The sequence below is a fragment of the Passer montanus genome, unplaced genomic scaffold (genome assembly GCF_014805655.1).
Source record: "Passer montanus isolate IOZ18808 unplaced genomic scaffold, ASM1480565v1 scaffold67, whole genome shotgun sequence".
Lineage (NCBI taxonomy): Eukaryota > Metazoa > Chordata > Aves > Passeriformes > Passeridae > Passer > Passer montanus.
The window spans coordinates 1,324,599-1,348,667 of record NW_024371815.1 but is presented as its reverse complement, the minus strand read 5'-3'; the positions used below and the strand labels follow the sequence as shown (position 1 = coordinate 1,348,667).

At 40.1% G+C, this 24,069-nt stretch overlaps 2 protein-coding genes across 12 annotated transcripts in view; one reads left to right on the top strand and one right to left on the bottom strand.

The window, feature by feature from the left end:
* The window catches only part of EVC (EvC ciliary complex subunit 1), a 50,987-nt gene extending 38,638 nt beyond the window's left edge, over positions 1 to 12,349 (bottom strand). Inside the window, exons 1-7 of one of the 2 annotated variants that reach the window (XM_039728949.1) lie at positions 11,914 to 12,349; positions 8,876 to 8,980; positions 6,409 to 6,492; positions 5,675 to 5,907; positions 4,676 to 4,760; positions 2,358 to 2,456; positions 73 to 210 (exon numbers count right to left, since the gene is read on the bottom strand). In XM_039728949.1, the coding sequence (XP_039584883.1) occupies positions 73 to 210; positions 2,358 to 2,456; positions 4,676 to 4,760; positions 5,675 to 5,907; positions 6,409 to 6,492; positions 8,876 to 8,980; positions 11,914 to 12,084 (915 nt within the window). In that variant the 5' untranslated portion in view covers positions 12,085 to 12,349. The remainder of the gene's footprint in view (positions 1 to 72; positions 211 to 2,357; positions 2,457 to 4,675; positions 4,761 to 5,674; positions 5,908 to 6,408; positions 6,493 to 8,875; positions 8,981 to 11,913) is intronic. The other variant, XM_039728950.1, reaches the window with a different exon arrangement.
* Positions 12,350 to 14,252: 1,903 nt separating this feature from the next.
* The window catches only part of EVC2 (EvC ciliary complex subunit 2), a 60,497-nt gene continuing 50,680 nt past the window's right edge, over positions 14,253 to 24,069 (top strand). For 2 of the 10 annotated variants that reach the window (XM_039728938.1, XM_039728937.1), the window contains exons 1-4: positions 14,253 to 15,612; positions 20,107 to 20,184; positions 22,996 to 23,156; positions 23,675 to 23,740. In XM_039728938.1, the coding sequence (XP_039584872.1) occupies positions 15,522 to 15,612; positions 20,107 to 20,184; positions 22,996 to 23,156; positions 23,675 to 23,740 (396 nt within the window). In that variant the 5' untranslated portion in view covers positions 14,253 to 15,521. Of the gene's footprint in view, positions 15,613 to 20,106; positions 20,189 to 21,029; positions 21,352 to 22,995; positions 23,157 to 23,653; positions 23,741 to 24,069 lie in introns of those variants that run through there. The other 8 variants (XM_039728941.1, XM_039728940.1, XM_039728939.1 and 5 more) reach the window with 7 other exon arrangements.

Genomic DNA, 24,069 nt, shown 5'->3' with positions numbered 1-24,069 from the left:
ACGATTGCACTAAAGAACTCCCCATCAAAATAATAGCATTAAAATAAAATTTTAGAAAAAATTAGAACTTACATTATCTATTACGTGCTCGGAATATTCCCTTTCCCTCCTTTCTAGGTCTTCTAGAGTCTGGAACTCTGAATTACGGGCTGCTGACATTTCAGTATTCTGGAGTCTAGATTCAAGTTGTTTCTGTAATTCTTCAAAATCCTGGGGGAAAAAAAATCAAGTGATTTCTTAAACAGAAAAACAGACATAACTTCTAAATTTGGGAGTGAATCTGTATGTCAGTTCTGGCTCATGGCTAAGGAAGCTGAACAGGAATGTTCAGAAAGTTCTGTCTCTTGGTAATGTACTTTCTGTAGCAAGCAAGGAAATCTCCAGATATATGGCAGTTCTGAAGCAAACTTAATACAAATACATTCATTTCCACTAGGATGTGAGTAGTCAAGACTGTAGTCCATCTCTGCTGAATTCATTAGTAAACACTGCTTCATGAGCTTTTACACTAAAAACTCCTGGAATCTATCTACAAATATTTTTTATTTTTATTGCATGTGCCCCATCTCAAATGGCTGATATGAGTGCACATGCTGTGTTTAAAAGCTCAGATAAGTATCAAGGTGTTAATTAGATAGTGATTCCTGCAGAGTGCTGGATGAACACACATGGATGAACACACCTGTAATGCTCACAAGGGACAAATTATAGGCTGCATGATTACATTAGGTTTCACAGTTTTTCAGTCCTTTAGAAACCAGGATGATTTTTCATGAAAGTTGATGTTGCTGACAAATACTAGTCTGCTGCCATTGCTTAGTAAGCTGATACCAAAAAGGGTGACTCCTCCTTCGCTGCAACATGCCTTACACAGCAAGCACTGACTTCTAATACCATCCACTTCTGGCTATCAATGCATTAACATGATACCCTTAAAGAAATGTAAGTAGAGTTTGACAAGCTTCACTAACAATTTCATCAAAATCCCATACATTTTTATGATGCATAAGTAAAAGTAGAAAATACTGTCTTCAATAAAACATGTAACATCTCTTTTACATGGTGGTTGTAACCAGCCTTGTTCCTTGTACGATATCTCACCTCTAAGACTATCAGGTTTACAAGATCTTTCTCTCCATCACATAGGACACCATACTGGCACTTAAACAACTGGACTCTCTGGCAATTATTGCATCTAACTATTTGGATTTAGTCCTTGTCTTGCAGCATCTTAGGAGCATGAGGACACCGATGCCATCAGACTTCACTGAGGATTAGGTTCTATTAGGAAACATGCCTGTTCTAGATTAGCTCTGTTAATAATTTGAAGTCATTACCAGAAGACCACCAGTAAAAGGATTTTGCACATCTAATCTCACTTTTCATCTAGTAAATACTATAAGCTTGAATATAAAACCTGAGGATTTAAGGCAGAAGAGTGCTTTAAGGCAAAATACCTTCTGATATAAATGATAGGGTACAACTACAGAGATTCCTTATAGTAATTCACAGACTGTGAGACTGCACAAAGTATTCAACTACTAGAGCTCATGAGCTGATAGACAAATGTCCAGATGTGAAATTCCATCTACACGTAAGAAAAGCATAATTGTTGCTGTGATTAGGTTGCTCTCAGTACAAACATTCAAGACTTGGATTGGCAGGGCACTGGATAACCTTTCACAAGACAAAGTTTCCTACAGAAGGCAGGACCAGACAATCTTGAGATGTGCTTCTCAATCCAGATTTTTCTGTGACTCTAAACTGGAATGTGGAAACAATAGCTCTCCCATTTTCTATAGTTTTGTAAAGCTTTTTGTTCCTTCTCATAACCTTAACAATAGTACTGTGACTCTACCTGAAATGCACATTGACTGTCAATAAATGTCTTCCAGTTCACAAGTGGCATGCGGACTACAATACAAGTACATGAAGGAAAAAAGGATTATGAGGAAAATAAGTATATTTTTCCATGATGAAAGCCTTGAGCATCACACTGCTACTTTATTTCCTGCTATTTTATTATCAGCAAGATATCTGGGACCAAACAAAGCTCCTGATAATTAGAAACTATTAAATTCGAGTGAATAAGGTTCAAAATGTTCTGTCTGCTTAAACGGATTCAACTACAAAATAGTTTAACAGATTACATAGATCACTTCATACAGCAACAAAGAGGAAAAGCACACAAGGTAATGTAGAAAATCAACTAACAAAGGAGTTTCTTTGCATTTTCTTCAGCAATAGATTACAAATGACATGGCTGTTCAAAAGGAATAGATGAAATGGCCTGCTGTGGGAATAAAATTAACTCTTATTTTGTGTGGTCTTAAACACTAACCAACAAACCCACTTACATTTTCCTGATTTAAAAGGATCTTCTTCAACAAACCATCAGTAATCTTCTTTTTACGATGGAAGTCTGTGAGGTATATCTTGAAAATCTGAATAAACATCTGTTTAAAAGGAAGAAAACAACACCCAGATTAAGTGCCTGTTTGTCATTGTAAGGAGATCTTTGTGATAACTTTGGCTGATATAAATCACCCAGAGAGCAAAATCATAAGAGAAACAGCAGATAAATTAACAGGTAAATCATCAGCGACTCTCAGTACTTCCACTGTGAAAAATTCTCTGGTTTTGGCTACAGTGAGATACTGGAAGATAATCCAGATAATCCCTAATCTCATATATCCTTGTAACCACACAGACACATTTTAAACTATTCTTGGCTGGAGAAAATGCTGATCACTTGAAAGTACAAAGCCTATTTTTCTAAAGTTTAATGAACCCCTAAACTGGAAGATATTAACTATTCAAAAGATACCAAAGACTCATTACTTTGACTTCAACTGCAGTCAGCCACATAATACATCAAACATTTCTATATACAACCCAAAAGAAACTACCTCAAGTTCTAGCTAGCTTCTCTTGCAAGAAAAATACTTATTTTCCATTTGTGTGCCTTTTTTTTAAAGACTGTAATACTAGTGTCTTCAAAAATATGTTTTTGAATTTTTTAACACTGGGAAAACTTTTGCTTAACCTTTTCCCCTCTTGCCTCAATTAGAGTTTCAGTAAGATTAATTCACTTCATTAATAACTGCTGCAGCATTTTCCAGTGTGGAAACAAAAAAACATGAAGTTTAACAGCCACTGCCTGTTTCTCATAATCTTGAAAACAAGATGATGCAGAACTTGCCAGAGTGAAACATATAAAAAAATATATATAAGTAGATATTTACATATAGAAACAATTATTGAAGCCAATACATCAGGTGAGCAAAATCTGGAAAACATATTGTAACTAGAGCCCAATAGAAGAGGAAGCCATATAGCAGTCATGTTTTGGATCCCACTTGCAAATATTTTGGACAGGAGTTTGTCAAGTTTTGAACACACTACCAAGATACCATAGACAGTAAAAAGAAAAAAAAAAGGGCTCAGGAGAAGACTGATAGAAAAGGATGTATTTCCTTAGATTTGATGCCAAGAAAGACTGAAATCAGAGAAAGCAGAGTGGGAAAGGAAGAAATTATTCTCAGACTGATTTATTTTTTCCCTTTTTTTTCCTTCTGGCAAAAAATATAAAGCTACTTAAATATTCAGCTAATGGTCAAAGTTTTTTGTGGTGATTCCTGGTGGGCCACAAAGCATGTTAAATGCTCATTTTCTCTGTGTTTCTGTGATTACATCACTATGTTGCTACTTACCTTCCTTTAGAAATTGATTATTAACCTTGACATCAAGTTCAACCTTCTGTAATCAAGCTAAACTTCCTTCTGGAATCTGACTACAATTTCCCTTTCTCATCTAACTAGACATGGATAATCCACCCACAATAAGATAAGAAATTGCTTCCCAGGTTTACTTTCCTGTTTCCTCCTTTGGGTTGTGTAGAAATTTGTTCAGAAAATGCCACTCTTTGAAATATTCTCAGTGGATTTAGTAAATTGTAACAGAAATTACCAATTTGTTTAAACTGAGCCCAAGAAAAGAGGGGAGGAAAAAGTTAGGACTTTATGTCCAGGTACATATTTACTGAGCTAAACCTCAGCAACAGTAATGGTGCTGATCACAGCTAGGCACCACAAACAATCATTACTGAATATCCCATGGCCTTAATTGTACTTTTTTTTTTCTTTTCTTTTCCTTGTCAGTTTTGGATGCTGTGACTTGATGCATGGTCATATTGATGCAATATGGTTTAAATGGTACCTTAATCCCACAATTGTAAAAATTCAGAACTATTGTACTTACCACAATGGTACTGATGCAGATGAACTGAATTTTCCATTTTATTCCAAAAGCTTTAAGTCTTTGGAGTCGCAAAACACAAACAAGCAAGTTTGTCCCTAAGACAAGCTCACCTGTTAAATAATTTATTACTTCTTATGAGCCTCAAGTGCTGTATGTTATTCTCTGAAGTAATGTTTAAAACCAATTTTTTGTATTTGCTATACTGGTATTTCACAGACCACTATACTTCATCATATTTTATTTCCTTAGGAAGCTCATATATATGCAGCATAGGAGGAAAAAAAAAGACAATAATGTGGAAATGCAACTCTCCTGCACAATATCTCACATAGTCAGCTGTTTATGTTATTCCCTAAACTAATATTCAACTAAGATGTTCAAAACAATGAGCTATAAATGAGATATAAGTACCTACCACATATTTTTCTTTTCTGAGGTCAGTATCAAGAAGCATGAGATCTTGTAAAGTAAGACTGCAAAGGCAGAGCTTAACATCAAAACTAAAACAAAGATTAAAAATGCATTAATAGCAGTCTAAATGATGGTTCCACAAAAAGACAACACAATCTAAGTTTCATTTAACCACTAGATACTCCTAAAAACACTGCCCCAAAACAGAAGTGAAGTCACTTTATTTCTACATTGCCTCCTTTTTCAGAAAAGTTTTCTGTATGTAAAAGTACACAAAACATAAAACTTTTAAGTTGGTGCTGCAGTTTCCTCTAGAAAAAGACAAGGAGAACATGGGCATGAGTGGATACAACCAGGGAAAGCTCAGCTTGAAATTGAAACAGCCATAGTAAGAGTGGATATTTTGTAAACACTCTTCATTGCTAGCACCTTTCCCAGTGCCTGGAACACAAATATGACTTTCTTGTTCCTGCTAATGAGAGTGTAGACACATGTATTCATCTAGGGGTACCTTGCCATGGGGCAGCTGAAAGGAAATCAGAGGTGGCAGTCCATTTCCATTACCTCCACCTGCTCATCAGCACTGTTCCTCATCAGAGGAACTGTTTTCCCAGAGTAAGACATGAGCAGATCCCATTAAAACAGAGAGAACAGACCACTGAATGTTCTCAGGGCATCTGCAGTGTGAGATGTCAATGCACAGCGCAGAGCTCCATCCCCAGCACACTGAGCATACAAGATGTAACAAAGACATCTCCTTGTCCTAACAGTGATACACCTTTTATCAGACAGCTTTTGGCCAGTTCTGATTCCCAAAATTTCACAAAGAACAGGATTACTTCCAACAGCTTAATGTATTAATCTCCCAACAACGTTTTTTGGGTTATAAGCAGATAACCCTGTCCTGATGTGGTGACTGTGTGCATTCATGCCCAGCCTTTCACCTTTAGTGACTGTCCTAAAAACACAGGAACTGACCAAACAAGGCAGGTTTTCTGCTTACCTCTCACATGTCAGCACTTCAGGGAAGCTGGCCACCTTCAGAAAGGCTCGAGCCTGAAACCTGTCATCGCTTGTTGTGGAATGTATTGTTGTGGAGGAGCTACAGTCCTCTTTGTCTCCCTGGCTCAGGGATCCCAGGCTGCCTGACATGGATGTCTCCACCACTTGATTAGGCAGAACTGCCTGCTTTGGATTCTCATGCAAAGATGGGTTGGATGAGCCATCTGCCAAAGGCTACAAGTCAAAGGAGAGTCACAAGGTCAATTAATACAACTCAATAAGGAGACAAACATCACATCAATTTTCAGTGTTGTAAAACAGTATACACAGCAAGTGTGTCCATATATACAAAAAGGTTTTGCATTGCCCAGGAAAGCATTCTTCTGCCATAGTTAGTTGCAGAGTGCATGCTTCCTCTCTTCCTTTTAGATCCTTGTGGTGTTTTTCTTATGGCTCCTTAGACAGATCCAACTTCCATTAATGTTAAGGGGCAGACATGCTCTCTTAAATACAGTGAAAATTGACTGGACACCATGTAAAACATTGCAGGTTTCAGGGGCAGCTGAAAGCAGCTGATACCTTACAGAATAAGCCCTGAGTCAATGGACTATAAAAAAAGGAAAGATCCCTATTAAGCAGATAGGCAGTAAATTTTCTTCCATTACTTGACTCTGCAATTTACTTTGACACAGAATGATTGTCATTAATTTTTACAAGTAGAATCTACAACCTTACCCTAAATTTCTGGTTGATGGGATAGATCACTTTGGCCTTTAATGCAAATGCTGTGATGTTACTGTTCAGAGGAGACTCACTTTCCTGTATGGAAAAGAACAGAAAACCATTTGAGAACAGCAGCAGATCTGGCAATTTTTCACTTTAAGTATCATGTGCTCCTTTTTGTTACACAATTTAAATGTTCCTATTGATAACTGCTTATTGATTGTCCCTGCTTCAGTGCAAGAAGTCTTCTCATAAGGCTCATTCCAAGTAGGAAAACTTGAAAAGGGAACTCTTGTCATTATCACTGCTACAAAATATTTTTAATTCTCCAGGAGAAAATAGGTAGTATCTGGCATTTGCAAGACATTTTCATTTTGTTTCTTGTCACTCTCCTCCAGACCCATAGCAACAGCTAAAGATTTTACAAATGAGACTAATAGTAAAAACTACTAAAAGATAATAAACTCCACAGATATAATCATGGCCATAAATTCTGTCTTTCAATTTGAATAAAGAAACAATAAATTAAGCAAACACAGTCACCATTTTGTCCCAGGAAAAACTTATGTAATACAACCCTTATGCAAAATATAGAGAAAATAACAATGTTTTTGCAAAGAACTTTTAATAGATACTGAATTCTTTTCACACAATTTTCTGTATCACATAATCTGACTTTCTGCTACTGCTTTTTTCTATATGCTGGAACAATGGGATCATCATTTATTTTGAGAGGCTAGGTATGGCTTAATAAAAGTTTGGCTACCAATAGCAGATAAAATGTGTAAATTCAAGCACTAGGATTTCCTATTTTATCTCTCTTGGTTTTGTGATATGAAATGAAAGACTCTGATTTGTCAAAACACATGGTTTTTCATACAGCTTTTTCTAGGAAATATCAAAGCACTAATAGAGTCTAAAAAATAGAAACTGAAAAAGAGTAAACTATGTAATGCACTAGACTTCTACCATTGCACTTTTTCATCTCCATTTCATTTATTTCCATTTTTGTGTTTATTGATAAAGTTGACTGATGAAGTTGCCCCTAGTGAGCAGTCTCAGCACTGCAGTGTGCCATCAGGACAGGAGTGGACAGAGCCACTGCTCTGCAGTGACTGGAGGCAGAGCAGCCAGTGCAAAGCTGGAAAGCTCTATTGCAGTGTGCTAGAACTAACACATCCTGCTTCTCAGCAGGCATAAGTAACACACAATTATTATTAATACAGCAATTATGATATTATTGCAATGTGAAGTCTCAGAATCAAAATACCTGTTTTTCTGAAGTGCTCTAACCTAATTAAAAGCATTTTCCATCTATGCCTCTTCATAAAATGTCAATTTGATGCTAGTAACAGCAAAAGCCTCTGGAAATCAGAACGAGTTAGTATAAAAAAATACATATAATTTCAGTAGTTAGACAGATAGGTGGGATAAAGTCCTCTCAAATAACAAGGTTACCTCTTAATGTCTTATAAATGAGCCATGTTATGGAAATGGATAGAGTTGTGAATTATCACCTTTAAAAGACTGTGATCCCATTTCAAAAACACTGGTAATAAGCATAAAGATGTAAAATTGTGTAAGCTCTCCCACAACATTTACAGTTCAAAAAATAACTTAATCCATGCTCACTTGTTATATTCTACTTTAACTCAAGCAAAATGACCAAGCATGTTTTTGTCACCACTCCTGACCACAAAGGTGAAATGAAGATTCATTACCTGTCAGGATTTAAACCAACAGTTTCAATGGTAACAATAACATTTTCTTGAAATCAGTTCTTATTACAAGCTAAGCACTAGAATGGCTGGTTATGACTGTCATTTTATCCTTGTATTTAATTTATGGATAATAGACTGAATGAGTCAGCTGAACTGCACGTTTTTAAATGAGCAGTTTAAATCACAACCTTTAGCTTCAGCAAGACCAGTCCAATCAGCTTTGGGTTAAAGATAAGTCATCTAATGACTACACAGTAGGACTGGCTCTCCAGTTATTTTGGGATTATAAAAAAAAAAGTTACTTAACTTACTTGATGTTTTCATTGAGAGCGGGTTGTTATGTTTATATTTCTACTTTTTTTCACAAATTCTTGAATTGTCTTTGAATCTCAGCTCACCACAGAGGTCTTTCAGTACTTACAAATTTTTTCTTATGTTAATAGTATTAATCTATCCCATCAGCCTTTTGAATCTAATGATGATATAGAGATGAAAGCAAAGAAGTCTCTGTCCAAAAAGAACTCAGGATTTTGATTAAAATATCCAGAGTGCCCCAGGAGAAACGGAATTCATAAGGGAATAAGTGCTTGAAATGGTTGCATTCATAAGCAGCAATCAACTCCTACTCTCCATCTTACACTTTTTCTGAACATTTTTTAAAGCCTCTCTCCAAACCCACTAAAATTAAGACAATTTAGAGCAGGCCCTGAACATGCTCACTGCTACATGCAGCAAAATGGACAAGAGCAGAGCTTTACCTCCAGCACCATTTCCTCTTTTGATGTATAGGGTTCTGCTTTACTTTTCATGAGTGTGTACTCATCAGCACTGAAGCTTTCCAGAAGTCTTTGAGAATCATCTTTCTGAAATTCCAAGAGAAAACACAAAATGTAACACTTGAGATCATGCAGGTTAACTGGAAACATCTTCCACTGCAGCCTGGATACATTCATGTCTCCATCATGAAAATTATTCCAGTATTAGCCGAAAATTTTGGAAAAATACAATCTGAAAATGGATGAAAATTTTACATATTCAGAAAGGAATCATTAAAACTAATTAACTTTTAAATTTTTCATTCCAGAAATAGAATTTTAATCTAAAAAAATTTAAGAGGCTGTGACCCTGTCAAATCAATCCATCTGCTCTCAAAATGTCTTACTGCAGACTTTGGAGTCAACCTCATGGTCTGAGCTCAAACATCTCAATTACAGCAAATTAACTAAAATTGTCTATAATTACCAGCAATAAAGAGAATGACAAGTATTTTTTTGTCCCTGGCCATGAGACAAACTTCCTAAATGAAGCTTTATGTGTGTGCAAGTTCCTGTCAGGGAGAAGTAACTACCAGAAAATGTTCATCACCTTCCATCCCCAAAAGCAGCCCATATTATCGGCCTCACTTCACAAACACAAAAAGCTACTGGCAGGGACACAGATACTGTGTGGCAATGAAACCTTCTGCTACACCTGATCTTCCCTACACACTACAGAGATCAGAAAACAACACTGATGTGCCTCCCTCCAAACACAGCATTAGAAGGATTATTTTTTTAGTGAAGGAAAATACAGCAGCCACACTACATGGACTACTTTTTAAATTATGTTTCACGTTTTCCATCCACTGACTACTTTTGGATGTAGGCTAATGATAGAGCTGCAGCCACTACTCATGTCCCTCTCTTATGGAAAGGTTCACCCAAATTATTTGGCCATTTGGTATGTGAAGCAGTCCATTTTCCCAGAACACAGAGAACAGCCCAGCTTTGGAACACACTAAAGCTTGTATGACTGGCCTCTGTCACCTCTCTGAATCTTAGATGGTGCAATAATTCAGATTATATTTTTGAGTTAGCCTTTTAGATATGTTGAAGTGCAGATACTGGTTCCTAAAAATCTACTTATGAGAAAAGAACAGCTACAAATCTCCCTCATCAATCTTGTCATTTATTTGTCATCATGGTGAAGATTTCTTCTTGAAACTATCCCAGTGTATCCTATGTACAAACCAACAAATAAGGAACTTATTCATCCTCCATGTATTTAAGTCCCACAGATTTGGGCTGTGATCTGTAAAATAGTGATTAACTGGGGCTGAGTGACAAATGTGTTGTCACTGTGGTGCTTAAAGCTGCTTCAGGCTCCAGGTACTTGCCCTGCTACCATGCTAAGGATAATGTAGCTGCTTGGGATGGAACATATACTCAAAGAAGCTATCCCTGCTTTGACTTTGCATACAGAAGGCTGCAATAGGTGCAAGCACCTGCTTGCTCCGTAGCTTTGCTGGGGCAGATAATGGTAAGCAGGAACAGGGAAGGTTGCCCTGTTCATTTTGGGGAAATCAGACCCACAGGATACAACCTTCCCACTGTGCAATGTGCTCTGTATGCACCAGCACACAGTTTATTTTTATTTCAAAATAAATAACCCTTTTATGGCAGCAGCATTGATTTTAATAGCGTTTAAACATCTAAATGCATCTGAAGATCCAGACCAGGGAGAACTGACAGCTTCTATTCCCTATTGACACATATGACATAAAGGATAAAATTGCACATGACTACATTTGAGTTGGTAGTGGCAGTACAATAAAAATACACCCATTAAGGCATGGAAAATGAGGAATTGAATCAGAAGGGCTTGTACTTGCACACAATGCATTGATCCAGCATGTGAAGTGCCTCCATTACTAGATCAATGTCTGGCTTCAAACAGAACTTCAATCCTCCAACTTAAAAGCAGTTGGGAACTAGAGAATTTGTCTCCTACGTAATGTTTAATGATGATCAACACTAGCAAATACACACATGCAGCAGAGCTGTTATAAGTCAAAAAAGGTGTGGTGAAAAACCAAGCTGGACCAGACCCTGCACTTGCAGGCTGGCAGAACTCTCTGCAGGGCTCCAAATCCCCCTGCTGCCAGTGCCAACCACTGCTACATCCAGTCAGTCCAGCATGACCTGGGTCTAAGTGGGATGGGAGAATAAAGCATAAATCAGTAAGAATTCTCAGAAAATACATCTGCCTGGTAGATGGATGCCTACCTGGTTCGGTGGGTATGTGCTGCGTCTGCAATCTTTTGAGTCCAAGCAAACATTATAATATAAAGATATATGAACCACAATAATTAAAACAGAACAGCAAGAGTGTTATTAACAAAATCACACACTTTAGAAAACCCTGTTAGTTTGGCATCAAGCAAACCATCAGCATTGCTCAGGCTCCTTTATTTCTTTAGGTATCCATCTGCATACCCTCAGTACAAAGTTATTGCTGTAGGTAACTAATACTCTGTGCTGTGCTGTAACATGAACTTTGGAAAAGCCTGTAAAATACTTTGGAAACAAAATCACTGGTTTAGGATGAAAGTTAAGAGTTTATTTTCAATTATGTCACAAAGCTTCCGCAAACCACCTACATCTTCCACTATCCCCAAAAGCAACACTGCCTCGAGCACGAAGCTGTGGCAACTTGCAGGTCACATGTGTTAGAGATATAGGCCGGGGGGGCAACAATCAGAACACTTGAACACTTCCACCGGCCTCGTTTTAGAACTAGCTTCTTTCCGCAACTTCGAAAATGAAGTAGCGAAATCCTTTCCAGCAGAGGCGTGGCAGGAATTACGGGGCTCCGCACCCACGCCCGCAGCACCGCGCACCCCGCCAGGCACCCCCGGCTGTCCCGGGCAGCGGGCAAAGCCGGCAGGCGACCCCTCCCGGGCCCTCCGCCCCTCAAACCTTCGCGCCCCACTCCTGCTGCCGGAGCTGCTCGCCCCGCTCCCGCCGGCCCCGCGTACCTCTCCGCCCCGGCGCGGCCCCAGCGCGCAGCGGCAGAGCAGGGCGGCGGCGGCGGCGCCCAGCAGCAGCCCCAGCAGCGCGGCGGGAGCCAGCAGGGCGGGCAGGGCCTGCAGCGAGTCCGCCCAGAACTGCAGCCCCACGGCCCGCAGGCAGCCCTCGACCGCCGCCATCGCACGGGGCCCGGCCCGCGGCGAGGAGAGGGCAGGGCACGAGGGGAGGTCCCGCTGCTCGGGGCCCTCTCCCCCCCGCCCTCGCCGCGGTGGGAGGAGACCGATGGCGCGTGGATGCGGCGGCTGCGGCCGGGCCTGATTTGGGGCAACTCCTGGAAAAACTCCGCGGCGCCGTCCGCACCCGCGGAGCGTCCGCCTGCTGCCATGCGGTGGCCGCTGGCCGGGCTGCTGCTGGCGCTGCTGCCCGGCGGCCCCTCCGCGCCGGGCCCGCGGGACGGAGCAGCGGCCCCCGCGGCGGGCTGTGCTCGGGAGCGGGGCCCGGCCGGGCAGCGGCCGCTTCCCCGGCACTGCGGCTGGGGCAGCGGGCCGGAAAGTGCCAGGAGCCGGCGTGGTGAGGCAGCCGATAGGCTGTGGACAGGGTCCTCACAACACTGGAGAGGGTCCAGCAGAGGGCCACGAAAGCGATGAGGGGTCTGGGGCATCTCTGTTACCAGGAGAGATTGCGGGAGCTGGGCCTGTTTAGTCTAGAGAAGAGAAGACTGAATTGGGATCTCATTAATGCGTATGAATATCTCAAAGGTGGGTGTCAAGAGGATGGTGCCAAAGCGGGGACAAGACCAGGAGCAATGGCCATAAAGTAAAACATAAGAAGTTTCACTTCAACATGAATAACTTATTTTCATTGAGGGTGGCAGGGCACTGGCACAGCTGCCCAGAGAGGTCTTGGAGTCTCCCTCTCTGGAGACATTCCAGATCCACCTGGATGTGTTCCTGTCGCCTGCTCTAGGTGACCCTGCCCTGGCAGGGGATTGGACTGGATGATCCCCAGAGTTCCCTTCCAGCCCCAGTGATGCTGTGTCTGTGCTTCGCTGTGCTGGCCCTTGGTGTTGATCCAGTGACAGCACCTCTGCTCAGTGGTGTCAGTCTCCAATTAGGAGTGCAATAGCTTTTAGGATGGAGCTTTTATGTTTATTCTTTCTCCTTATCTAGGCTTGTGTTTGTCAAGGCATCTCAAAATGTGTTGACATAGTTATCTTTTGCCCATACCTTACTGTGCATTGGGGATTAGAGTGAGTCACAAATGTAGTTTGTTGGCAGGATTACAGAAAGACTAATAAACAGGAAGTAGTGTTGCAGGAAAACAAATAAAACCCTCCCCAAAACCAACGAACAGCACACTGATTTATTTTACCAGAAGAATAAATTTATGTAAAACTTGGGGAAAAGTTTCCTGACAATATTGCATTAATTACTTTTGAAGCATGACATGGCGTGAGTGCAGGTCCATGGAATTGGCACTACTTGCTGATTTGGAGCCCCTTGTGATGTCCTCTGGTATTGTGGATGCACTGTGGAGCAGAGTGGAAGGCTTCTGCTGAATACTCAGGATGTATTTTCCACTGAGAAATGAATGTCAGATATGGCAGAAGGAAAAACAAGGAGTGCCATTATGTCTTGTAGCTGACACACATGGACGTACAAATGCCATAGATGTTGTGCATCAGCTGTTGTAAAACCACACAGCAATAAAAACCTGGAGCATGTGGAAATCAGGAGCCACTTGTGTACTGATTTCCTAGAAAGTAGGGAAAAAAGCTTATTGGCTAAAAAGCCACATTTTTAGCATGTCTTTATACATGCTTAAGCCATGGTCAGCTTTTGTTGCAGGTTCACGATGCAGCTGTTGACATCCAACACTGAAATTCATATATATGCTGATTTAATTCATAACAATAATATTTGGGATTTATATTTATTAACAAGACTGCATTTAACATAAAAGACTATATTGGTGGTCTGTATTTTCATCAGTGTTCTAAATTGCTATTACATTAATTTAGGGGCTGGTACACATTTCTTTGGTGCAGATAGGGCCCTACACTGCTCGAGCAATGCCTGGCAGGGATTAATACCCTTTTAATGTGATTTCTGTTGCTGCACATCCATATGCATAGATGGAAGGGCACACAAACAACAGTTTTGATCCCCTTACGAGCCATTCATTCAAGAGTGGGACACAATGATCTGCGAGGGTCCCTCTAGCTCAAAAGGGATTCTTTCTGTGTATAATAATAATAATAATAATAATACTATCTGATTTAGCCACCAGACAATTTTTTGTTTCAGCTTGCTGCTGAAGTTTCCTGCTCTTTCTGTGTTCTTGAGGTGCTTGGTTGCTCAAAAGTTGTGGTCATACAGATTGTTTAACCAATGACAATAAATTAATAATGGCATTAAAGAACTTCACCATACCTCAGCTTATGTACAAGAATTCTGGAGACTAGGAAGAGCTGTACAGCTAGGTATTTGGAAATAGCCTCTAGTGGAGAGCTCAGTGCCTGGAGTCTCTTAGAGCTGCTCAGAGTTTGTTGCATGTACGTGCTAATGCTTGTTTCTGAGTCCCTTCTTTCTCTCCAAGAGTTGCTTCCAGTGCTGTATGGACATGTTTTCAGAGGCTTCTTAAACCCCAGGGCTTCTGGTGCATCTGAATTTGTGAGATATCTTGCATTTTCTGTTATGTTGAGGGAAAGTGCCCTGTCTGCAGTGAGAAGTATTTTCATTTAATGGTAACTAAGGTTACAGCTCTAGCAGTAATCAGTGATGGCTTGCTTCCCTGAGCAGACAAAGAAGAAAATTGCTCCTGACATGCTGTACTGTAACAGTGGTGTTGACATAAATCAGTTCTTAACATTACTCACATGCAGTGCTTGGTAGCAAACAGAAACAGCAAATGTGGCTGATGTCATCAGGCAGAGTTAGATCCCTGTTAATTAGCCCACATTCCTGCCTCTCTGTTAGCTCCTGCAAGGAAGAATTTTTGATGAATGAGAACCTGCTTGTATGACTACTACATCTTCATCGAAACAGTGGCTAATAAAACTTTAAATACACTGGTTTCTTCTACTGATGTTGTGAGCTGTGATTTCTGTAGCAGTCTCTGTGGTCCAGACACAGGCAGGAGGCTGTCACACATTGCCTTGCATGCTGCAGTTTTAGCATGTTGCCCCTGTGTAGTAGCCTGTGAAGGGATCTGTGTAGTTTTTTGGAGGAAAAATGAGTGTAATGTCAGTGGACTTGATCATCCAATATGGACACATTCCTGCTGCCTCCTAGTGATCAGGTTTTCCTGCATCCTCAAATATGCCTACAAAAATGGCAAAGAAAGATTATTTAATAATGAAAAACAGCCAGCCCAGCTCCACTATTGTGCAGGGACTCATCCTGATAATATGAAGTGTAAGCACAATTTGAGCCCCAAGTGTGCATATCCACGCTGGGCAGCAGAGCCTCACACTGCTTAACAAGCTCTGGGAGACCTCTAGAGTCAGGTTGTGTCTCTTCTGGTAGTTAATTTTGGAGAAACTCAAGGGTTTGTAGGATAGGGTTCTGTGTAATTGAAGCATAAATTCAGTGTAAAAGTTCAATAGTAGGTATTTATGAAAAGAGTTTTTTTGATAATTGCTCTCTTCCAGGTTTTTGAAGGTGATCTGTGGCTTCAGAAAGAGATGGGATGCCTAGGAATGGCAGGTATGCAACTCTTTCCTCTCTCTTTAGCATTGTGGAGTCCCAGGACTCACATGGCATGCGAGTGAAGGTGAGCAGAGGCCTGGAGACTGCACCCTGGTGGCATCAGTGGGACTCTCAGTCTTGAGCTGTTGGGGGTTTAGCATTGTGGAGTCCCAGGACTCACATGGCATGCGAGTGAAGGTGAGCAGGGGCCTGGAGACTGCACCCTGGCAGTCAGTAGGACTCTCAGTCTTGAGCTATGGGGGTGTGTTTGCACAGAAATGAGGAACAAAGGTGCTTTAGGTTCCCTAAAAGGCTCATCTAGAGTGAAGCCCTTGTGAGAAGGCTTCAGTTCATACCCTGCTGTGCATCATTTTCAGGAGGAGCCCTTTTTTAGTAGTAAACATAATTGTGGAGGGGAGCACCCTCTGATGTCCAGAGTTCCCAGGTTTGTGAAAAACTCAGACTACTTAAGCATGATCAAGATGTGGTTCATTTTCAGAAGCTAGCTTAACCCCTGTGCATTTACCAGCAGTGTTGCAATACCTGTTCTTGAAGCTGTTTTTATAGACCTCTGGAACTACAATGGCTGGACCACTGTGTCCTGGACCAGAGACTGATTGTTAAAGACTGTTGGATGTTGTGGGTTAAAGACTGGTAGATATAGTGGATCTAGAGGTACTGCTGGGATGCTGGTAAATCTTCACAACAGATATCAAGTATTCTTGTCAGTGGTCTCAGGAACGGTGGATGTCTCCAGTGGTAGAAACTTAGAGAAGTCACTTTTGAGTTTGGTGTAGCTACATCTGAGGGCTGACTGCCACAGGCTCTTTATGTAAATTTGAGAAAATCACTCTGTTTTTCTGAGTCTTTAATTTCTGTGTATGTATTATAAATAGTGTTCTGCTTCACCTGAGCGTGGTAGAGATGAATGTATCCTGAAAGGTTAGGATGTTGTCATATAACACATTAACAGGGCAACACAGTGTGTTAAATAAACCTCTCCATCACTATGGTTTCCCAAGAGATTATTTCATGACATGTGTTTGCCTAGAAATTACATGCTTTGAAGCAGTTATCAAGTGAGATACCTCTAATTTCTTTGCCCTGTGCCGTGGCTAATTCACAAATGAGTTTATTAATTTAAATATGGAAGCACGTAATTCAGATTTGCTGAGCTTGGTTTTTTTTCAGTATTTATTCAATGTCATCTTTGCTGTGTGCATCCTGCTTTGTGATGGGTTGCAAATTATTTGTTTACCATCCACCAAGAGAGGAAATGAGTGTGGTATTATACTTAAGAAAAACCTTCTGGCCTTAAAAAAAAAGTTGAGGATTTTGATCTGCAGTATCATTTTGGTTAAAATTTAACCACATTAGTGGTTAAAATAGTGTGGCCAGCAGGATGAGGGAAGTGGCATTCCTTTGAACTGGATACTGAGGAGGCTACGCCTCAGATCTTGTCTTCAGTCAACCCTCTCAACAAGACAGACATTGAGATGCTGGGTGTGTCCAGAGGAAGGCAACAAAGCTGGTGAAGGGTCTGGAGAAGGTGTCTTAAGAGGAGCAGCTGATGAAGCTGGGGTTGATTAACCTGGGGAGGAGCCTCAGCAGGGGAACCTTCTCACTTTCTGTACTACCCAAAAGGAGGTTGTAGTGAAGTGGGAGTCAGCCTCTTCTCTCAGTTAACAGGATGAGACAAAATGGTCTCAGGTTGTGCCAGAGGAGATTTAGTTTGGATATTAGGAGAAATGTCTTCATGGGAAGGGTTACCAGGCATTGGAAAAAGCTGCCCAAGGGAGTGGTTAAGTCACTGTACCATTCCTGCTGGTATTTAAAAGATGTGTACTTCACTACATGGTTTAGTGGTGATGCTAGGTTTGCAACTGGACTTAATCTTAAGGGTCATTTCCAAACTCAATTATTGTGATTCTGTGAAATGCTGGCATTTTGTTAGTGAGTAAATATATGTGGTAAACAAGCACTGACTTATATGCTTGATTTGATGACTGAAAACTGTCCCATTCTAGTAAATATCAATTTTTAACATATTTAAAATGTAAGGTTTTAGTGATTTGCCTAATCAGAGTTCTACATTCTTTAATTTTTACTGGAGAAGTTCTTGATGAAAGCAGAGAGATACATAAAACCTTTGTCATTGAGCCTGGCAGTGTGCTGAAGTGTGAAATGGTTTGTGACAGCACACTGATCTCAGTGTTTCTTTTGGAAGCTTTTTCGAGTTGTTTCTGCATAAGATGAGAAAAGACAACCCCAGAATATTCCTGTGACTGAGGAACACAGTGGATTTTTGAGAGCTATATATGAGGCTGCTCTGATTTATTCAAAACAGACCTGGAGAGTAGATTTGTTTTTTCTTGTTGATGCCCATAGTTTCTTTGACATTGTAACAAGAAAAGCTAATGGCAACATTCAAAACTGAATACCGTAAATTGCTACCTTTGCCTGTTCATTGTTGTGTGTAATTGAAAGGACTTCAAATTGGATCTTGTATCCTGGATGGTTTTCAAGACAGGGAGTAATTTAGAACAACAATAACAACAAAAATATAGCAAGCGAGTATATTTAACTCCTGTCTTACCCACTGAAATAAAGCAAAATTGTTGAAAGCTTTGCTGATAAATTTGTGGTGGGTAAGCAAGTGAGACTCTGGAATCTGAATTGAAATATTCAGCCCTTGAGAGCCATAAATTAGAATTAATGTCTTAGTTAAATTGGGTTTTTTTTCTTATTTTTAATTCTGAACTTGAAATTTCACAAACTTGTCAGTGTCTTTGCTGACAATTACAGTGTCCTACTGTAATTTGGCATTCTACTGCTTAGAATGGGCTGTAAAGGCATAGGAGCCTTAAGGACATACTGGAGTTTTGATGTAAGATTATTTTAATTTTCTCATAATCTATTTAATTGCTGTAGCCAAGAGTAACCTTCACCTTAACTTCTATTGTGATGTTTTATGTGCAGTTCTGATGGTGGGTGGTCAATGCCACTGACACATTCAGGACTCAGCCCCCTGAGTCCAGTGGTCAAGGCTTGTGCTGTGCCAGGTCCATGTCCTTACACAGAACTAACTTCAAAGCAAAGGACAGTGTGCTGACCGCAATCAGGGGAAAATTTCTTTTCTTAGAATACCCTTCCTTCCACCCCCAGTCTGTATGAACACAGACCCACTGCCACCACATTCTTTATGCAGCAGGTACATTTTGTACCAGGTCACATCCTCAGTATTTGCACTCCCTGAGCAGCAAGTGAATGCAGTGAGGGCTGGCAGTGGGTGCTCTCCTTCCTAAGCATATTGCCTGTGTCTTGAGTGTGGCAGCTGGCAGCCCAGGAGAGCAATATGTCACCACCCAAGGCAATGGTGCACAAAGCTGGAGTTGCAAGTAACAACTTAGGGAGAACAGCAAACAAAATGGAATATTTAGTAGCAGAGACTGCTCTGATCAACTGTGCATTGGTCATTTAGTATGGTGGTGGAATTCACGTGTGGGGGTCTGAATGAATACTACAGGAATGTGAGAGGTAAAATGTTACACCAATATTCCAGCTGTTGCAGCTATATTAATATGTTTTTTGTATTTTCATTTTGAAATTCAATATCTACTGACCAGCATTGGTAGTTAGCTAGGAGTATGCAGTTTAAGACAGGATTCTGACGTATCCTTTTACATTGGGTTTATGTAGAATTAAATCATGAGGAAAACGTTTTATTAATGTGCTAATTAAAAGTAAGATAAAATATTTAACAGCTTGATAATGCCTTGTAAAACAGGGGAATTTTTAATTTAAAAAAAAAATAAACAAAACAAAACAAAATTTTTTTTCTTAAAGATTGTGATCTTGTCTCACAGCTCAAAAGAAAGTGACATTACTGTCTTTCTTTGATGAACTGTTTGATTTAGCATCTTTGGAGATGTTTACAGGAAAGCCCCAGATGAAGAACCATGTTCTGGTAGTTTGCTTGCTGGGAAATGTTTTGGCCTGAGGCACTGTAGTCAGGGAGTGCCTGGTGGCAGCCTGGCAAGCCCAGCTGACAGGGGGCTGCTTGGGCTGTGTGAAAAGCTGAAACTGTTCCCCTGCATGGCAGAGATTTTCTTCCAAAAAGGGGTAGGATTTGTTGCCGTTTAGAAACCAATGAAAATGATGGCCTTGCAGCCTAATAATGGTTTTTCTGAAAACATCCAGAAAAATGACAAAGATTGAAGCTGTAGGAAGAGAAGAGTGGAAGGAACAAGGAGACCTCGGAGTTGCTGTCAGCACTGGGATGCTCTGCCCCTCTGAAGGGGCAGTGTTGAACACACCATGGAAACAAATTGCATTTCTGAGCAGCATCCAAAAGAAAGCCCAGTGCTTTTCAGTGAAAGGTTTCAGCAGTCAAATGTTAGTATTTTCCAAAGTCTGAATCTATCTGTTAAAAAAAAAAAAAGTGTCAGAACAGAAGTCTAGAATATATGTGAAAAAGGCAGAATGTATTATGCCTGTATCATCCTTTTTCAGATAGAGTTCAGCTTTTCAAGCACCCAGCATATATCTACAATCCTGCATCTACAAGAGGAGCTTACCTGAAAAGAGACAGTAGGTGAATTGATAAATACAGTTATGTTGGCTGATGTTGAATATGCAGCAAGTTACATGGAAAAGCAGTTAAGTTCTTGTAGATTAGCTGTTCCAGTGACAGTCAAATATGTATGGATCAGAAAAAAGTTATTTTATTTAGTTGACAGTCAATATTAGAAACAAGAATGCCACAGAAAAGTGCAGCTTTACTGGCAGTGGATCCAGGTTATTATAGAACAGCTAGAAACAAGAATGCCACAGAAAAGTGCAGCTTTACTGGCAGTGGATCCAGGGCATTATAGAACAGACTATAATGTTAAAAATTACAAGGAAAGATGAGAAAACTTCTGGAGAAAAGCAGTCGTGTAAGTTGCTGTATGGACATGAATCATACTGGTTGAGTCTGTTTAAGCAAAACCTTCCACTGGGAATATACAAGTGGATTTGCAGAAACGTCCTTGTCATCATCATCAGTGTTGAGGCTGCTTAACATAAAAAGTTCAGCTACTTCAGCTGCTGCTGATGGAGCAGCCAAATAACATGCCTGGAGACATCTGCTGGGAGTTGGGAACATTGTCTTGGGATTGTAAGTGATGACAAAGCATGGCTTGAAAACAGACTCATCTGTGTAATTAGTAATACTGAGATTCATTCAGAGTCAGGGAACATGATCAGTTAATTAAATTGGTTACTGTGGACTTGATACTCTTTAGAGGGAGGGCATCAGGCTTTGCTGTCACATGTAGAGTGCAGTTGGGTGTGTTCATGGAGATGTGATACTACACAGGACATAAGATCAAAAGATACCCTACCAAGCAATTGCACACTTCTTGTTCACCCTCATCCCAAATTCAGAAGGAAATGAACTGCTAAACAGGAAGAGTTCATACATTTTGTCATTTTGAATTCTGACTTACAAAGAAGCTCATAAAGGGTTTCTGTTTACTGTAGAGGAAAGTGCATTTCCTGTAGTCAAGAAAACAAAAAGGAGAATTGGTGCCCCACTTTCACAGGAGTGGGTTGACAGTTGCATTAATGTATGACAGATGCAGCATATATAAAATTTATCTTTTTCAGTGTATGAATATATTGATGCAAAACTGCAAAGAGGCTTGATTCAGTAGCCAGAAACCCGTCTAAAGCCATTGGCGATGAGATACAGTATATTTGGACCTGCTGGGCTAGGTGAGCTCAAATTGGTATTTAGCAGGTTTGTACTGCACTGAAAATTCAGCAATGGTTTCATTCTGAGTGATTTGCACCACTGCTTAGTCTTGAAATTGAAATAAGCCATGCATGACTGTCTTGAAAAAATCCAACCTCAAATATATGTGGACATTTGTTGTAATTCTACATGTTCCTGTTCTCACTGGGTTTGCCATGTTGTTTTTACAGTCCCCAAATTGGTCCAAGTCTGTCACATTGTTTAACAGTGGTTTAAATACTTAAGTAAAACTTAGAGAACTTAATTAAACCTGGTCATAAAACATAGACACCAACTTCCCCTGGCCCATATATTCACGATTTTGTCAAGTATATGCTACCCCCTTCCAAATAAACATTGGAAGGCAGGGAAACTCCCCAAGTGTGTGTCCACCTGGATTTTCTAAGCAACAGGATTGCATCTCATTCATTCTGTTAACAGAATTATTTTCAGTGATTCATGTGCATTAATGCTTTAAGGCTCCTTTTAAGGGTCCAGTTCTGACTGCTCTGTCCATGCTTTTCTATTTGCAACTAATTGTATCTCCCTATATTGTTCTTCTTACAGAGCAGTGGCTTTTCAAAAAAACTGCTGCTATTCATACTGATGAGATTTTAGTGTCTTCAGCTTTTCATATTTTATTAATATGTAATAGGCTTTTTCATAGAAAAGTCATTTCAAAAAAATTACTTGCCTTTTTAATGGGAGTTTTTGTTCATTTTAATGTAGATTGCTGAAAATTGATTTAAAAATAAGTAATAAATGAGAATAATATTAAGCAAAAAAGAAAAAAATAACTTCTTTGAACATGGACAACCAGCCATCATTTTAAATTTTCATAACATATTTCTCTTAATTTAGCAACTTTATCTTTTGGTAATTTAACATTTTAAATTATTTATTTTTAGTATAAGCTTCTTTCATTAATGCCATAAATGCTTTTACTTTCATAGATCAAAGTGATAGGATTTCAAAACTATGCCTGTTGCTTTGTTTAATATCACTGACTAATCTTTCATAAAAATTTAAGAGTATAAGCTAGCGTTTATGTTGCTTATTGCTAAATTTATGAGCATTTGATTTGATGGCACTTAACCGAAATATAACTGAGACCCCTCTTGAACTGAGAAGTATTTCAGTTCTGAATATGTACTGGCAAGGTCAATGCTTAATTGGAAGACTGCATTTTTGAAGCAGAACACCTTTAGCACTGATGTCCCTCGCACCGTGGATTATTTAAATTCTTTATGCTTTGCTGAAAGTTCCTTTGTGGTGAAAATATTAACAGTTGACTTATGGCTTAAACCTTTTAATTCATGCATTAAGTGCTTTACATTTAAATGGCAGGAAGTTTTCTGTGGGGTATATGGGAGTTCCTTAGGGAGGAAACAGTTTTGTTCTGACTCCTGCAGGGTTTTGTAGAACAAATCCCATCTCTGTTTCCTGGCTGGCCTCAGTCTCTGTTGCTTGTCATGATTTTGAGTGCCTTGAGAGAGAGAATCTGTCTCTGCCTGGACACAGAGCACTGGTGCCCCGAGTCCTCTCCCAGGCTGGACTCTGCACCAAGTGGCTGCCATGCAGGCCCCAGCCTTAGCTGTAATGCTGAATGTTGCCTTGGTTTTCAGCAGTGCCCTTACCTGTGGTCGTTGAGGCAAGCACAGCCCCTGCCCAGCTGCTGACCTCTGCAGCCCCGGACGGCCAGTGGAGCCATTCGCTGTTTGCCTTGATGCCCTCTTGGACGAAGAAGGCGGTGTTCAAACGGGAGTCTGACACCAGCCACCTCCCGGTCAGTAAAAGATGGTTTGCCAGATTCAGTGCTTGTAAGGGCTGTAGCAATTCTGTAAAAACTGAACGTTGGGAGTTTACTATCCAGTTAGTACATTTCTAGTTCTGTCTCAGATGATTGTGTTCATTTGACTTCAGCAACACCAGCTATTTTTGGAACTTCCCAAGAATTCCTGTGACAAGTACAGCTGTGTGATTGCTGTGCAAATTCTGATGGACACTTAGTAATGAGAAGAAACTGTATAGTGAACTTTGTGCATAGTGTGGTTGTTTTTTGTGAATAATGATAGTTAAATGCTGAATAGATCAATAAGATTATAATAATTACTTGTGGGAATAAGTAGTTTTTACACATTTGGACTAGATAAAAGATTAAACTGTTGGGATAATAAAACTCCTGAATTTGAAGGTGATTGGTACCTCTAAATGTTTTTTATTTATTTATATAATTTAACTTGTTGCTTAAGTTTGTGAACTGTGTTTTCATACACTACGTAGATTTCTCCCCTTCCTCCGTAGCCTGAAGATGTGTCCAATATGTCAGTGTCTTCTGAATTTGGAATAACCCTTCAGAAATGTGGCATGGTAAGTTTTCTTACATTTCTCTTGTTGGTAGGAATTTTGTGCCCAAGTGACCTTTAAAGAGCAGGAACCTCATTGATTGTGCCCATATTGAATTTTTGGAGTATGTGCATTTTGGGTACAATGGTCCCACTCTCTGAGAGGCACTGTTTTACAATGATGATTCAAAACAGAAGTCAGGGCATTTTGGATTGTGGTTGAAGTAAAAACCTGACTACCAATTTCTAAAACTGCAAATGGGCAAATCCCAATAAACTCCCAAGTAAAATCAGCCAAGAGGCTTGGTAGAGATCGATGAGATAAATCTTCTGAGATATTCCCCTGGCCCAGCC